Genomic DNA, 18235 nt, shown 5'->3' with positions numbered 1-18235 from the left:
TTAGGGCTGGGTGGGCACAGACAAATAGGAGGGTAATAGCTAAAGAGTACATAGGGTGTTGAAGAGATAAAACATTCTAAAATTGACTGTGGTGATGATTGTACATATCTGTGAATTTACTAAAATACATTAGATTGTATGCTTTAAATGGGTCAATGGAAGTGGTGTGTGAATTCCATCTCATTAAAACTGTTTTAAAATGTATGTTATCTCAGGCAAATATGCATCAAATTTTTGAAGAATGAGTTTCAGTCTGCAATCACAGCTGTTTCTGTCTCTTTTGAAACTATTTACTCACATGAAAGTGCTTCATGGTCTACCACCAGACAGCTTAATAATACTTTTCCTAAAAATTTCTAGGAACCTATGAAATGCTTAGACACACACTCAACCCTGCTAGAATAAAATTGCCACTTCTCTTGCTATTAATAGTGGTCTTCTACTCAGCTTTCCCCCTTCCCCCATCTCATAGGGGTGAGGACATCTGGAAATCTGATTTGGAGACAAAATCCAGGGGGAAAAAACATTAACTGTAGGAATACTTAGGGGTGGAGTGACTTGTGTGGTACGTTGAAGAATAGGCTGCCTCGTGGACGTGGACAACAGCGTGGCGATTGCTGAGGGGAAGGGTTTATTACAGAACTAAATGGTAACAGGAAAAAATACAATAAAGATGATATATATATACATACACACACATATATATTAAAAAGGAGTAGAACAGGCTGGAAGTAGACTTAAGAGATTTGATGTTAACCCTTCACCAGACCAACTGCTTTCTGCAATATCTACCAGAAAACTTCCATCAGCTGCACTTCTTTTTTTTTATTTTAATTGTTCACATACAGTTTTCTGCCTTTTACTCCCATCCTAGCCCACCCCCCAGCCTTCCCCACCTCCCTCCTGTTTCCACACCCCATCATGTTTTTGTCCATGTGTCCTTATACTTGTTCCTACAAACCCTTCCCTTTTTCCCTGAAATTCCTTCCCCTCTCCCCTCTTGTCACTATCAGCCTAATCAACAAAACAAACAAACAAGTAAAATATAACCAAAGATGCTGAAATAGACATCAGACCTTTGTAGCAAAGGTTTACAGATAGAATTGATTCCATACCATTTCAATTTCACCATATCTTATTACTTGTTCTAGGTAAATGGTTATTTTTAGCATGCTATTAGAGCCTAATTTTTCACTTAGACTAGGTGAAAACCTATTTTGTGGTTGTCTTTGTGAATCATTATTGTTTTCTTTCTTATAATAGGAACGCCCACCGAAGCCTGAAGCTCCCTGGCTGCTTACCCCCGTGTGGTTCACATGCTGTGACTTAGAGGAATCACTTCCAATTTTTGCAGGACTTACACAATATATATTGTTAAAACCTATTTCCGTACGTTTAGGTAATATGGCAAAAGGATCTGCTATAGAGTGTTGTAAACTAGCTTGTCAGTCCTAACTTGTCTCCTTTAACCTTTTCTACAATATCAGTCATTTTCACTAGGAAATTTCCTATTGTTAAGAAATTGTGAATGACTTGTTTTCCTAATTTCTTGAGTTGAATGCTTAGCCTATGAATTTCAATATTTCATGTTTACTGCATTACACCCATTTTAAATATACATACATTTACTGCTAAGAATTGCTTTAGCTGCATCCCATAGTTTTTTTTAATCTTTTTATTGAAGGGTAACATGCATACTGAGAAGTGCACAAAATCAAAATTGTATAACTTGATTGTCAAAAACTGACTGTACTCATGAGCCACTCCCCAAATCAAGTACTAGAACAGCTTCAGCTTCCCAGAATCCTCTCATACTCCTTCACAGGACCCTTACCCTCTCCCCAGAGGTAATGACTGCTCTGAACTATAATATCCTATGTTAATTTCCCCCCACAACTTTAATATGTAGCCCTTTCAATTCTAAAAGTATACTATTTAGTTTGAAAGCATTTAGGATATTTTGGAACTATATTTTTTATTAATAGTTATGTTCTAGAAATTATATTCATAGTCTGCATAAAATTGATTCTTTGTAATTTATTTAGACTTCAGTTTATGTAAAATATTCTGAATGTGACATTTCTTGGATGCAAGACTCTATATGTTCAGTTAACATCCATCACTATGCATACAAAATTTTTGTCTGTTTGTGATGAGAACTTTTAAGATTTACTCTCTGAGCAGCCTTCAAATACACAATACAATATGATTAACTGTAGTCATCATGCTGTACATTACATCCCCAGGACTTATTTAGTTTTATAACTGGAAACTTGTACCTTTTGACTCCCTTCACCCAGTTTGCCCACTCCTCCACCTCTGTTGGCAACTACCAATCTGTTTTCTGTACCTATGAGCTTGCAGCCACCTGCAACCAAAGAGTACTGTGGTGTGCTGGACCTTGTGGTCCCATGCCATGTAATTGTCTGTATTCCATAAGGAAATTAGAAGTCTTGCAGAGGTGCACACTACTGCAGGGCCATGGTCTTAGGTGTCACTAAATTCCTGTCAACAACTCTGTGATTGCTGTTATCAGACCGTCAGAGGAAAACCCCAACAGACCACCTGGAGAAAGTAGTTTTATAGCCTAAAATGTAAGCCAACTGTTTTGCCTAATGTTTGACCCTGTTTCATCACTGGCTGTGTTGGCTAGCCACCACAACCAGTGGTGGTTGAAGCTAGCCAAGAGGCTCAAAACACTCTGTGCACCCTCTATCTAGAGGAATTTCAACACTAATTCTTACTGCATGTTATAACCATTGTAAGAGCTGAGTAGGATCCTAACCCTTATGTGAAATGCAAGCCTATTTCTTATAATATTCCAGGGGTAGTGGGAAGCAATGTATTATGCTTATCAGGGCATAAGCTGTATTATATATGTTGATTTGGTCATATATTATTTACATTGTTCAAATTATATATGCCAGAATTTTCCATTTGCTTCATCTGTCTGTCACAGACTGATAATGGTATGTTATTTCCTAACACAATTATTATACCTGCTTTTTCTTCTACCTCCAGCAGTGATTGATGTATTCTTATGCTATTTATTATCTGGGACACATCATTTCATTTTATTCTGCTTTTTATTATGAGGTTTGTATTTTAATCTAACTGATGTGATTTGTCCCATTTAATGGTATTTGCCTTGAATTCTAAGTTATGCAATGTTACTCTTATCACTTCAATTTTTTGTTTGTATTTGGTTAGTGCATTTCTCTGCATCCTTTTATTTTAGCCTCTGTTATTTTCTTTTAGTTTTGCTTTTTGTAAATAATTTTCTGTTGAAGTTTTTCCCATCTGATTTTAATATTTTGTTCTTTAATTAGGTTGGGTATGAGGAGATTGATATATTTAGATCTGTAGAAAAAACTGATAGTAAATGTACAGGTTTTTAAATTACCAACTACATTTATTTAATTTCAAAGTCAAAACAACTGTAATTAAAGCATCTTTTAAAATTATGTTTCCAGGATCTTTTGAGACTTCCATTAACCCACAAGAATGGGAAGGATATGTCAACACGGAGAAAGAAGAGCAATTCATGGCACAGGAGAATGAGGCCGTAAAGATTGATATTTGGCTTTCAGAATTAAGTTCTTTCCAAAAGCTAATCCTTATTAAATGTTGTAAAGAAGAAAAGGTAAGTCATCTTTTTAACCTATTTGTTATAACTGTTTCTACCAAAGATCACCAGCTAGTTACCATCTATGAACTGATTAGACTTGTTTAAAGAGTAACAATGGCCAAGCTTGGGAGGAAATACTAAGAAACGGAGACCCCGTGTTATTAACAGAACATAATACACTAACAGGAAAAGATGAAAGAAAAGGCTGGAGAGCCATCGCAAAACCCAGCCACCCTGGCATGCACTGTGGAGGAACTTGTGCTCTCTGCCAGGGAGCACAGTCTGCTGGTGGGTAGTAGCAGGGAACTGATGGGCCTTTCAGATCTTGACAGCACTGGGAAGAAAGCATTCGAAGGGAAAAAAACAAAAAAAACCATAGTCACCAAGACTAATTAGAAGACTATTGAAGAGCCTGTGTAGGCAAGAAATGACGGCAGCCTGATCAGGATGGAGGTAGTAGATTGAAGAGGTGGAGGAGCACATGGGGACAAGACAACTGCTTCAGCTCCCAGTTTCTCTTGGGTACTGATAGGGATAGCAGTATCAACAACTTCAGCAAATGTGAAAGAAGAAACATGTCAGAGAAAGATCTCACTGAGTCTATAGTGCCTGCCAGCTACCAGAGTGTATAACCATCAGGGGACCAATTAATATGTAGGTAGAAAACTCTAGAGAGAAATATAGGTTAGAAATAGAGATTTGGGAATCACCAGCATTGAGATGAAAAGTAAAACTAAGGGAGTTGTCAAAATTGTAGAGGAATAACAAATAATAGAATAAGAGAAAAGAGGCAGGCAATGGATGAAACCCTGAGGAGCACCGATGTTTAAAGAAAGGATGAGGAGCCCATGAGAAGCAATAGTCAGGAGGCAAGGAGAATAACCGGAGGAAAAAAGTGACATGGAAACTGAGGAGGTATGGAGCTCGCAAACTCTCCTGCAAACCGTGTGCTCCCACCAACCCTTGTGGAAACTCCTGTGAACCCTGTGGCAACTCTTAAAGGTTACTGTTAACTTAAATACTGTCATCCTCTTTGAAGACAACATGAAGCCATTTAGATCAAACACAGAAAACGTCCCCAGGGCCTGCCTCTGCTGGAGCTCAGTTGCCTTCAGAAACCTTGTCATGCCAACTGTGGTATTTCTAGACATGGAAATGCTTTCCAGATCCAACAAGCAAAGACACATCATCAAGTTCCAATGTCTGGAAAACTCCCTCCCACTGAGGTGTGAGCCTCTCTGTATCTGAAGACATCCAGCTCCTTTGTAATCTGAGCCCAGGTGTTACTTCAGGGCATTTCCTGTACTTCTCTATGCCTTCACAAATGATTTCTATTATCTGTCTTTTTTATAATAGCCATCTTAGTGAGTGTGAGGTGGTATCTCATTGTGGGTTTGATTTGCATTTCCCTAATGGCTAATCATGGAATCATGGTGAGCATCTCTCTCTCTCTCTCTTTCTTTCTCTCTCTCTCAGATTTTATTTATTTATTTTTAGACAGTGGGGAAAGAAGGGAAAACGAATGGGAAGGAAACATCAATTTGCGAGAGATACCTTGATTGGTTGCCTCTCTCACACCTCCAACTGGGGACCTGGCCCACAACCCAGACATGTGCCCTGACTGGGAATCGAACCAGCGACCTTTTGGTTCACAGGTCCGCACTCAGTCCACTGAACCACACCAGCCAGGGTGGTGAGCATCTCTCTTATACTTACCGGCTATTTGTAGAACTGTCTATTCAGCTCCTTTAACATTTTTAATTGGGTTATTTATCTTTTTATCACAGATTTGAAAGTTCTTTATGTATTCTAGATACAAGTCCCTTATCAGATACATGATCTGAAAAAATGTTCTCCCATTCTATGGTTATCTTTTCACTTTGTTGACAGTCTCCTTTGAAGCACAAGTTGCTTTTTTTTTCTATTTTGATGATGCCCAGTCTATTTTTCTTTTGTTGCTCATGATTTTTTTGTCAAATCTAAGAAGCCATTGCCTAATCCAAGGTCATAAAGATTTACTCATATGTTTTCTTCTAAGTTATAAAGTTTCATCTCTTTCATTTATATATTTGATCCATTTTATTCATCCCACAAGAAGCCATACCTTTATTAATAATAAAAACAGTACAAATTTCAAACCAGCCTGCAGTTCCTCTTTTGAAATACCAAAAAAGTTCCTCATTTTTAGATGGTTACATTGTTAATTCCATAATAGCATTTTCAATATTATTCATGTTGTTCTTCAAGGTTCAGACTGCCATTGCTCTTGACACACGTGCTTGGCATGACCAATTACTTGTGTGTCCATAATTTCCACACCTGTTTCATTGACTTCTTCCTCTTCATTCTCCCCTTTTACAGTTGGAGTCTGTGTGTTTTATTGAATATTTGACACACCTTCACCTTGAATTTTGAATTTCTCAGCAGCTGCTAGTTGTGCTTGATGAGATAAATCCTTGACCTTGGTTTCCCCCAAAACTATGTAGGTATCTGAAGCTGGACTCTTGTAGACATCTGGTTTTGTGATGACAAAGAGGATACTCTTAGATCTCTGCATAGTGTCCCTAGCAAGCCCTGTAACCTGTCAAAGACCCAGTTTGCACATACCTTTCTGTGCCTTCTTTTCACTCAGCTCTTGGCTTTACTGACTGGTCCTTCATCAATTGCAGCTGCTGCTGCCTGCTGGGCTCATTGGGTGGTTGCCTGTGTAGACTTGTTGCTGGAGCTCTGATACTGATTCATCACTGTAGATTCTGTTCGAGACCTTGTCTCAGCATGGGGCTGTAGCAACTCCTGCTCTGTAACAGAGACAGTTTCTTTGGCTTCACCCGGCATTTTCTGTGGGATATGCAGAGCCATGATGGTGGCAGAAAGAGCTCTTTGATCCATTTTGAGTTAATTTTTTATATAGTGTTAGGTAAGGAACTAACAGATTCTTTTGCATGTGGCTATTCCTAACACCATTTGTTGAAAAGACTTATTACTTCCCCCATTGAATGGTCTTGGCACCTTTGCCAAAAACAAATTAACATACTATAAGAGTTTATTTTTGACATATCAAGTCTATTCCATGCCCTGACTGGTGTGGCTCAGTGAACTGAGTGCTGGCCTGCAAACTGAAAGGTCGCTGGTTCTATTCCCAGTTGGGGCACATGCCTGGGTTGTGGGCCAGGTACCTAATTGGGGGCTTTGGAGAAGCAACTGATCAATGTTCCTCTCCTCTTTCTCCCTTCCTTCCCCTCTCTTTAAAAAAATAAATAAAATCTTTTTTGAAAAAAGTCTATTCCATTGATCTGTATGGCTAGCCGTATGCCAGTATTTTGCTATCGAGCACTAGTTTTGTAGGAAGTGTTGAAACTGGCAAGTGTGAATTCCCCAACTTTGTTCTTGTTAATCAAGATTGAATGGCTATTCAGGATTCTTTGAGTTTCCATGTGAATTTTAGGATAAGCTTGACAGTTTCAAGGGGAAAAAAACAGCCAAAATTTTGAAAAGCATCTATAAACCAATTTGGGTCATACTGTCAACTTAAATTCAACAACATTGTCTTTCAATCCATGGACATGGGATGTTTTTCTATTAATTTGGATCTTCTCTAATTTATTTCAACAGGGTTTTAGCGTTCTCAGATTGTTTTTTCACTTCTCTTATTAAATTTATTTCTATGTATTTTGTTCTTTCTGATACTTTTATAAATGGAATTACTTTCTTAATTTCAGTTTCTGTTTTCTCATTGCTACTGTAGAGAAATACAATTGATTTTTGTATATTTTTGTATCCTGCAAACCTGCTGAACTTGTGTATTAGTTCTAATAGATTTTTCACTAGGTCCCTTAGCATTTTCTATATACAAAATCATGTCATTGGCAAATAGAGATAGTTTCACTTTAACCTTTACAATCTAGATATCTTTCATTTCATTTTTTGTCCAACTTCCCAAGCTATCACATCCAGTAAAATGTTGAATAAAAGTGATTAGACTGGATAACTTTGCCTTGTTCCTCTTAGGAAGAACACTATTTAGTCTTTCTCCATTAAATATGATGTCAGCTGTGACATTTTCATAGATATCTCTTAACAGGTTAAGGAAGTTCCCTCCTATTTCTAGTATTTTGAGTGTTTCTCTGGAGTTTTTTATATTTTAAAATTAAATTTATCTTTGGAGAAGGAGAAATGTCACTTTATAATTCCCTTTTTATAGAAATATGCTAGAAAGAATTGTTACTTAAAAAGACAGATTTTTAAAATTTACATTGACTGAACTATATTATTTTCTCAGATTTTTGAGATATAATTGACACATAACATTGTATAAGAGTATACAATGTGGTGATATGATATACATACATATTGCAAAATGATTACTACAATATGGTTAGTACCACATCCATCACTTCACATAGTTTCCATCACTTCACATTTCAGATACACTGTCTTAGCAGTTTCTAAGTGTATAACATTGTTAACTATAGTCGTCATGACATAGATGAGATCCTCACTACTTGTTCATATTACAACTGGAAGTTTTACCCTTTAACCCCATTTCTCACACTCCCTGTCACCTAGCAACCAACCTTTTATTCTCTGTTTCTGTGAGTTCAGCTTTTTTAGATTCCACAGATAAGTGATATATATCACACAGTATTTGAGTTTCTCTGACTTATTTAGCTTAGTGTGCTGTCCTCAAGTTCCATCAATGTAATCACAAATGGCAGGATTTCCTTAATTTTTATGACTAAATAATATCTCATTTTATGTATTTACCACATTTTCTTTATCCATTAATCTGTAGGTAGATCTTTAGGTTGCTGCCATGTCTTAGCTATTGTGAATAATGCTGCATTGAATATGGGGGTTCAGGTATGTCTCTGAGGTAGTGATTTTATTTCATTCACATAAATACCCAGAAGTGATACTGTCCTATCATTGGCAGTTATATTTTTAATTCTTTAAGGACCCTCCATAGTGTTTTCCCATAGTGGCTGTGGCAGTTTACATTCCTCCCAGCAGTGCAAAAGGGTTCCCTTTTCTCCACATCCTCACCAACACTAGTTATCTCGTCTTTTTGTTAACACCCATTCTAATAAGTATGAGGGGATATTTATTGTGATTTTGATTTGCATTCCTGTGGTGATAGCTATGTAGAACACCTTTTCGTGTACTTGTTGGCCATTTATATATATTCTTTGGAAAAATCCCTATTCAAGTCCTTTGCCCATTTTTTTAAATTGATTCTAGAGAGGATGGAAGGAGGGAAAAAGTGAGGAGAAAAACATTGGCATGAGAGAGAAACATCAATTAGTTGCCTCTTGCACATACCCTGACTGGGGACCAAACCCACAACCTAACATGTGCCCTGACTGGAAATCGAACCCATGATCTTTCAGTTTGCTGGATGATGACCAACCAACTGAGCCACACCAGCCAGGACTTTTTGCTCATTTTTAAATCAGATCATTTGTTATTTGCTGTTGAGTTGTATGAGCCCTTTATGTATTTTGGATTTTAGCCCTTTATCACAGACACAGTTTGCAGATATTTTCTCCCGTTGCATAGGTTGCCTTCTCATTTTGTTGATCATTTCTTTTGCTGTGCAGGAGCTTTGTCATTTGATGTAGTCCCACTGATTTTAGCTTGTTGTTACTTATGCTTTTGGTGTTATATCCAAAAATGTGATTCCAAAATCAATGTCAAAGAGCTTTTTCCCTATGATTTCTTCTAGGAGTTTTATATTTCGGGGTCTTATATTAAACTCTTTAATCCATTTTTAGTTAATTTTGTGAGTGGCATAAGAAAGGGTCCAACGTCATTCTTCTATATGTGAATATCCAGTTTACCCATCACCATTTTTTTAAAGAGACCATCCTTTCCCCTGGTTATATTTGGTTCACTTCTCAAATATTAGTGGACCATATATGTATGGGTTTATTTCTGGGCTCTAAATTATATTCTAATCATCTTTGTGCCTGTTGTTATATCAATACAATACTGCTTTGATTATTATCCTTTGTAATATAGTTTGAATTCAGGAAGGGTTGTGCCTCCACCTTTGATCTTTCTCAGGGTTGCTTTGGCCCTTTTGGGTAAGTTGTAGTTCCATAAAAACTTTAAGATTCTGTTGTTTCCATGAAAAATGCTAATGGAATTTTTATTAGGATTAGAGAATCTATACATGGCATTAGGTAGCAAGGACATTTTAACAATATTAATTCTTAAAATCCATGAACATGAAATATATTTCCATTTGTGTCTTCAATTTCTTTCATTAATGTCTTACAATGGTCAGTGTATAGATCTTTTACCCCCTTGGTTAAATTTATTTCCAGCTATTTTACTGTTCTGATGCTATTATAAATGTGATCGTTTTTATTTCTCTTTCAGATATTTCATTGTTAGTGTACAGAAGCTGATTTTTGTATGTTGGTTTTGTGTTCTGCTGCTTTACTGAATCCATTTATTAGGTCTAACAGGCTTTTTTCTTTAAGTCAGGATTTTCTATATATAAGATAAAGTCATCTGCAAATAATAACAGTTTTACTTCTTCCTTTCTGATATGGATCTTTTCTTTTTCTTGTCCAATTGCTCTGGCTAGAACTTCTGTTACTATGATAAATATAACAGTCTATTTTAAGCAGATTAACAACTCAATATCAATTATATGCAAAACCTCATATACACACATTTTATTATTTGATGTCACAGTTTACTTTTTTATACAGTGTATCCATTAACAAATTATTTTAGCTATAGTTATTTTCATACTTTTATCCTTTAACCTTTTACTAGAGTTAAGTGATTAACACAACATAATTCAGTATGAGAATATTCTGAATTTGTCTATATACTTACTTTTACCAATGTCTTAATATTTTTATGTCTTCATGTTACTAATTAGCATTCTTTCATTTCAGCTTGAAGAACTCTCTTCAGCATTTGTTGTAAGGCAGATCTAGTGGTAATATACCCTTTCAGCTTTAGTTTGTTTAGAAAAGTATCTTTCCTACTTTTTAGAAGGATAACTTTGATGAGTAAAGATTTTGTGGTTAACTGTTTGGGGTTTGTGTTTGTTTGTTTCTGGTGTGGGGTGGCACTTTGAATAACTATATCATCCATTCTCTCCTGGTCTGAAAGGTTTGTGCTGAGAAATCTACTGACAGCCTTATGGGAGTTCCTTTGTTTGTGAGTTTTTTTTCTTCTCTTGCTATTTTTAAAAATCTCTTTCTCTTTGATTTGTAAACACATTTATTATAATGTATCTTGTAAAAGATCATTTTTGGATTGAAATTTTGAAGGAATCTAGAAGCTTCATGAACTTAGATGTCTAAATCTCACCCCAGATTTGGGGAATTTCTCAGTGAGTATTTCTTTAAATAAGCTTTCTGCCCCCTTCTCCTTCCCCTCTAGAACTATATAGATTTATTTTCTTTATTCTCCTCTGACTGAATAATATTATAAGACCTGTCTCCTATTTCACAGATACTTTCTTCTGCTTGATTCATTTGATGTTGGTGCTCTGTGTTGCATTTTCATTTCATTCATTTTTATTATTTTTATCTCCCTATTGAACTCCTAATTTTTGCTGATGTATTTTTTCCTGATTTTGTTTCATTGTCTTTCTGTATTTTCTTTGTAGCTCACTGAGCTTCCTTAAAACAAATATTTTGAATCCTTTATCTAAAAAATCATAGACATTCATTTCTTTGAGGTGACTGGAAAATTATTATGCTCCTTTGTTGTTATCATGTTTCCATGATTTTTCATGTTGCTTGATTTTTACATTGGCGTTTTCACATTTAAAAAATCAGTCACCTCCTTCAGTCTTCACTAACTGGCTTTAGGAGAGAGATACCTTCTGACAGCCCTATTAAGGAGTTGAGGCCTTCTCATACCTTTTCTAAGGATATGCTAGCTCCTCACTTCTTCTTCCCTCTTGGGGAGAATTTTTAAGGTTGTATTCATTCTTTCAGTTCTTCAAAGCAAGCCCAGGTGTTGAAGCCTGTTTACTTTCCCTAAGATAGTGCTGAATGCTTATGTTTGTGTGCCTTCTTCCATTTCACAGAGTTGGATCAACTTTTTGCCCATGGTCACTGGGAGGATCCTCAGGTGAGGCATCCTCAGCATCTTGTGGGCAGGTTTCCTGATGGCGCCTGAGAAGCAGTTAGTAGGAACCACTTTCCATATGTTCCATTCTGAGCCCTGGCTGCTGTTCTCCCAGTCACTCAGCACACTCCAGTCGGGCAGTTCACAAATCACTATTCTGGATGGTGTATGAAAGCTATGGAACTCTTTGACAGTGTCCTACACAGCTAGGAATGTCAGGAGGTTATTCACATGTTCTCACTTTCCCCTGTGAGAGAAATCTTGTGCTGAGAAGGTCAGTCTTGGTACTGAGCTGTGCCACCTTGGGAGATGGTAATGACACAGGTAAAATGAAACTGTTCCTCTTAGTTTCTTCAATGCATCCAATTTTGAATTTTTTTTTTTTTTTGCTCTAATCCTATGCTTGAACTCTCCTGCTGGACTCCCAGACTCCCACAAAGGTACTCTTATGCATGAGTGTCAAAATTGGTGTTCTTTAAGGGAAATATGGTAAAAATATCTCCTACCACCATTTTGATTTCAAGAATTTTTAAGTCACCTTCTGGATCAGCTGAAAGAAGATGTAGACAAATTAAGTAAACCATCGAAGACTGATTCTGAATTTAAGGAAGAAAATTCACCTTGATGGATTTGTGCTGACAACACTGCTACTAAAATGTAGCAGTAATTATTATTAGTAAGTTTAAGATACTAAACTTTCCAAAACCAATTCAATGACCTATCCCTATCCATTAACCTTCTGCAAGGAAAAGAAAAACATTTCCTTATTCCACTTAACATTCTCTTGATTTCTCCTTTAGGGCTCACTAATTTGAATATGCACAGACGTAGATGGTGGTGATGGTTTCACAACATTATGAATGCATTCAATACCAGTAAACTATATACTTAAAATGGTTAAGATGATAAATTTTGTATGCAATATCAGTAAAGTATATACTTAAAATGGTACATACTTAAAACTATATACTTAAAATGATAAATTTTGCATGTGGTAAAATTTTATGACAATTTCTTTTTTTAAGTTCTTGAGTGTTTCACCCAAATACTAACCAGGCCCAACCTTGCTTTGCTTCCAAGATCAGATGAGATCAGGCACATTCAGAGTGATGTGGCCAAAGGGGGTTCGGGGCTGGAGGAAAATGTGAAGGGATTGAGAAGTACAGATTGGTGGTTACAGATTAGTCATGAGGATGTAAAATACAGCATAGGGAATATTGCAATAACTATGTATGTTGACAGGTGAGTCCTGGGAATATAGGGGGAACAATTTGTAAAGGATATGATTGTCTAACCACTATGCAATATACCTAAAACTAATAGAAAATAATATTGAGTGTAAGCTGCAATTTAAATTTTTTTTAATTTTCTTCAAGTTCTTGACTGTGATGGAAGAAGTGTAAGCACAGGTTTTATAACATGTAATTTGTCAGCCACCCAGGGTCTTTATTCTTCATCTAATAGCTTAAATGAGGTTTGGTCACTAATGAAGGATGAGAAGAGGTCATCATTCCCAAACATTTAAACTTATCTTCTTATCACAATGAAAGCACAAAACCACCTCTTCCTCTGGGCAGGGAATTTCAAAACACAGAGTCTCAACAGTGAATTTGTGTACTATCAGCACTTTAATACCTTTTTAAAAAGTATATCTGAATCAGGAATTCCCCGTGGGAATGCCCAGTGGATTCTGATAGGGAGGGAAGATGTAAAAATGCTCTGGGGGCCTCAGCCAGAGACTGTCTAAAGGACAAGTGGCAGATCAAGGAAAGAGTTCTAAGCAAAACATAATGGAGTCTCATATATCAGAATTGGGGAACTCAGCTTATAAAAAACAGAGTAAGAGGAGCTCTTACAAAGAACTTGGTGATAAACAGGGAGGAGACTGTAAATCCTCTGATCCTGCAACCAGACATGGAATTTGCTGAGGGTGATCTTCAAGAAACACCTGATTCTGTACATCCTAGGTATATGAGAAATCTGAAGCATTTCCACAGCAAGTTATTGCCATTATGTCCATAAAGCCCTTGATGAGAATAAAACAGCAAAATTCCAGAAGGGTCCCAGAAGTTGATCAGTTCCAATCATGTAATGTGGAAGGACCTTGAGGAGAAGGTCAGTAGATACTATCTAAGACCTACAGAAGCATTGTACAGGGGTACACATAAAAACTCCAAATTAACTACAGACTCAGGACCACTGCAGAATAGTAAGACTTTCTTGGATGGAATGGGATCTGGTCAAGACTCTGAAAGTAAGGGTATTTTAGATAGAGTGCACATAAGCTGCAGCTGGGGAACTGGTAAGAAACGCCAAGGCAGGATACCTTCAATACTCCTACAAGCCCAGCAGCATTGTCAGCCATAAGGGAACACTCCCTATTCAGGCTGTAACGTCAGTGATGGATTCAAAATCAAAAAGGAAGCCCAGTTCATTTATACTGACTGGAATAACTAGAATCCAAGAAGACTCTATGCTGAGTGAATGAGATAGGAGTTGTTACCTTTATCTTTTATATGGACAAGATCCTTAATGCACTATAAGAAATTATTCTATTGTATTGCCTCTTCCTCCACCTGAGAATCATGAACCTTACATATCACTAGAGAGACAAATCACACCAAAGCAAATCAAAACACAGAAAACTGCATGTGAATTCCACAGGAAATCTTGGCTCTATTGCTTAACCTGATACATCTCCTTCCCCTACTCAATGTACCATGTTCTTGGATATACGTATTTCTGAGTACATATGAGGCAGACTAGAGCCTAGCCAAGGGTATGTTTTATGCAAACTTATTTTCTCAATATTTGAAATGTTTCATAAAGAAAAGCAGTGCATACACATGAGAAATTGCACATGTAACTAGTAGTTTGTGATCTTTCATTAATAAAGCTATTGGAAGCCTAGATCTCTATTTAATAGTAATAGATTGTCCTGTTTACCAGAAAAATATTTTCCAACTTTTAAATTCAAAAGCATATCATGAGTGTGTTACCACTTTTATATTTACATAATAGCTCCAAGAAATGAATCACTGGTACTTCATCTTGTTGTCATTTATTGTGAACTCTATGAGCACTTTTTGTCAAAGTAGAAAGCAAATAAATAGCTCATACCATTGAAAATATTTTAAATAAAAATTCTAAAAAAACTTATGCTGGAATTATACTCAGTCACACAGCGGCATGGCTAGAACAAAGCTCCGGCCCCATCGGCCCTGCCGCAGGGCTGTCCCTTCTGGACCGTGCCACCCACGATAAGCACGTCCATGTATGCTCGCTCAGGTGGGCAAGCGTGTGAGCATCTTTCCCCAGTTTGGCCACGTTGGGGTGCCATCCAAATCCAGGGCCCTGAACCAGGTCAGGATGCCCCTCCCAAAACAACAGCACAAATTCGATGAGGCTTGCTGGGACAGGGTGTCGTCAACATCTAACAGAGGGCTAGTGGTAAGGCCAGACTGCTGCTGACAGTTGTGAACGGTGAGCACTGCCTCACCTTTAAGGTAGTCATTCATTGTAGACAATTTTTTAAGATTTTATTTATTCATTTTTGGAGAGAGGGGAAGAGAGGGAGAGAAACACTGATGTGCAAGAGAAACATCCATCAGTTGCCTCTCACATGCCCCCCAACCAGGAACCTGGCCCACAACCCAGGCATGTGCCCTGACTGGGAATCAAACCTATGACCTTTCAGTTTACAGGATGACACCCAATCCACTGAGGCGCACCAGTCAGGGCTCACTGTAGATACTGTAGGTTAGGTTTGTCTATTTATCATGACAGTTTTCTGGCACAGGTATCTTAAAAAGGGACATTTTTTTATGTCTCAAAGAAAGACTCCATATGGGCTACCAGGAGACAAGGTCTGCAAGAGCAGAAATAGGTAGGTTGGCTAGGGTGAGATTAATGAAGGAAACACATTGGTGCAGAAAATGGCCAGGCAGGGGGATGATCATGGGGACTGAGGCTTCTTCCCAAGAGAGATCAGAAGAGGCTGATGAGTAAATGAGAGATGAAGATGGTGAGGCGATATATGGAGTCAATTCTTCTGAGAAGTTGGCTTGTGAATGGAGAGCAAGGAAATGAAATAGTATCTGGAAGGGGCCTGCAATCAAGAGAAGGCTCTTGTTTGGGTTTTAAGACTAGGAGACAGTAGAGCCTAGTTGTATGATGATTGGGAGGTCACAGAGAAAGGGAGAGATCAATAATGCAGAAAGAAACACTGGAAGAACTGAAAGAGAAGTCCACACAAATGCGAGAGGGGTGGAACAAAAAGGGGCAAAGATGAGGAGACTGCAGGTTCATAGATGGAATGATGAGGGCCTTTCCTCTCATCCAAAGTTCATCCTGGTCAATGAAGTCATGAGAACCACGGCTGTCAGAAGTCATGCAGTGTACAAATCCACCAAATTGATCCATAGGAAGAAATATATCTAATCAAGAGAGAATTAATTCAAAGTACAGAGCACCAACCTCTGAGAAGTTGAAGGGGAAATAAGATAAAATTATGAAGGACACAACCAACACAGTTTTTTTAATATTTTTTCTTTTCACCTTTCAGGTGGTTTTTGCTCTTACGGACTTTGTAATAGAAAATCTTGGAAAACACTTTATAGAGACACCACCTACCGACCTGCCTACTCTGTATCAAGACATGTCATGCAACACTCCCCTGGTATTTATCTTAAGCACAGGCTCAGATCCCCTGGGCGCATTTCAGAGGTTTGCCCGGGAGAGCGGGTATTCAGAACGGTAAGGTCATATTATGCAGTATTAACAACTCATATGAACATCTTGTTAAAATTTGCCCTTTTGGCTCCTTCTTTGGAGTGTAAATCCCTACATTAAGGTAGCCTTTACTAAATAAATGAAGATACATTAATATTTAGCTAAGTATGTTATAATGGACTCAAAAATCATAAGAGCAGATGTAAATTTCACTTAAGAAACATAAGATTGTTTAAAATGTTGAAGTATGATAATCTAGAGGGGCAGTGACTAAAACTTGTTATTTAAGACATTTTTAATGTAACTGTAAAAGGACTATTGTTTATTCCTTATGATCAAATATGCAAAAAAACTATAGTTTTTTATATTGTATTAACCTCTTCTATCTCATGAGCCTCTGCTATGCTGAGTGATAGGGCAAGGGGGAAGTTTAACTCATTATTATATTTTCTTCTGATGTAAATGTCTCTAGAGTAAGCTGATTTGATTTCTTTCTCATAAATACTTGGTCTTCTTGGCTTCTCCTTCTTTCCCCATTCCTCCCCAAGACAGTGTCCAGATGGTTAGGAAAGGGCACAATACCACAGGGTGGCAAGGGACAGTAGAAGTCTCTTATCTAGGAGGTACCCTCCAGCTCTGACAGGCCCCTGCATGGGGTGGCTGGCCTGGCCTGGTCCCTGGACTGGGGATTACAGATGATGGGTCCCCTCTGTTCGTTTGCAGTTTGTTATCTGTTAGGCCTCTGCATCAAAACAGAGTCCACAGTGTGTGTGTATGTATAATATGTATATAATATAATACTCTATATATATTATGAATATTATGAATATTATGTAGTATATATATGAGAAATTGGTTTACATGATTATAGAGGCCGAGAAGTCCCAAAATCTGCAGTCAGCAAACTAGAAACCCAGGAGAGTAGATATATAATCCCAGCCCAAGTGCAAAGGCCTGGAAACCAGAAGAACTGATGGTGTAAATTCCACCATGAAAGCCAGCAGGCTCAGGACACAAGAAGAGCCAATGTTCCTGTCTGATCCAGAGACCTGAAAAGACCAATGCCCCAGCTCAAACAGTTATGCAGGAGTTTGATTTTACTCAGCATTTTTCTTCTACTCCAGTCTTCAGTAGATTGGTTGGGTCCATCCACATTAAGGAGGCCAATTTGATTTACTCAGTCTACTAATTTAAATGTTAATGTAAGCCAGAAATATCCTCACAGACTCACCCAAAATAATGTTTGGCCGAATGTCTGGAAACTGACACATACATTTAACCATCAAATGGTCCTAGACATCTGCCTTTGGTTCTGAAGTTCTCACAAAGAATTAGCACACAGAACTGTTAAGAGCTCCTGTAAATTAATAAGAAAAAGAAAACAATTCAACAGGAACAAAGACAAAGAATATAATGAGAAATTCTCAGAGGAGGAAACCTAAATACCTGGTAAGAATATGAAAAGATATCCAACATTCCTAGTAATTAGGAAACAACAAACTAAAACCACAAGGAGATGTCATTTCATTTATATCAAATTGCAAAATGGTAACAAAGATATGGATATAGAGACATTCATACTGCAAGCAGGAGTAAAATCACTTTGAAGAGTAATTGACGGTATATTAAAGTTGAAGATAGCAACCCCATTATGCTAAACATTCGCCACTGACTTTGCAACCTAGAACAAAATCATTCACGTGTGCAAGGAGTCATGTTCAAGAATATTTGTAACAATATAACTGATAAAAACAAAAAAACTGGAAGCAACCAAAA

At 37.4% G+C, this 18235-nt stretch overlaps 1 protein-coding gene and 1 pseudogene across 1 annotated transcript in view; one reads left to right on the top strand and one right to left on the bottom strand.

Annotated features, from left to right (window-relative positions):
* Positions 1–18235, top strand: part of DNAH6 (dynein axonemal heavy chain 6) — a 247493-nt gene that overhangs the window by 190554 nt on the left and 38704 nt on the right. The window contains exons 61-63 of the mRNA XM_045828050.1: positions 1264–1399; positions 3474–3643; positions 16293–16483. Coding sequence (XP_045684006.1) covers positions 1264–1399; positions 3474–3643; positions 16293–16483 — 497 coding nt within the window. The remainder of the gene's footprint in view (positions 1–1263; positions 1400–3473; positions 3644–16292; positions 16484–18235) is intronic.
* LOC123811665 lies at positions 5821–6463 on the bottom strand (annotated as a pseudogene).

This window comes from Phyllostomus hastatus, unplaced genomic scaffold (genome assembly GCF_019186645.2).
Source record: "Phyllostomus hastatus isolate PE091 unplaced genomic scaffold, TTU_PhHast_1.1 phas_scaffold_78, whole genome shotgun sequence".
In the NCBI taxonomy this organism is placed as follows: Eukaryota; Metazoa; Chordata; class Mammalia; order Chiroptera; family Phyllostomidae; genus Phyllostomus; species Phyllostomus hastatus.
Note: the sequence above shows the minus strand (reverse complement) of the source record. Positions and strands in the feature narration are given on the sequence as shown.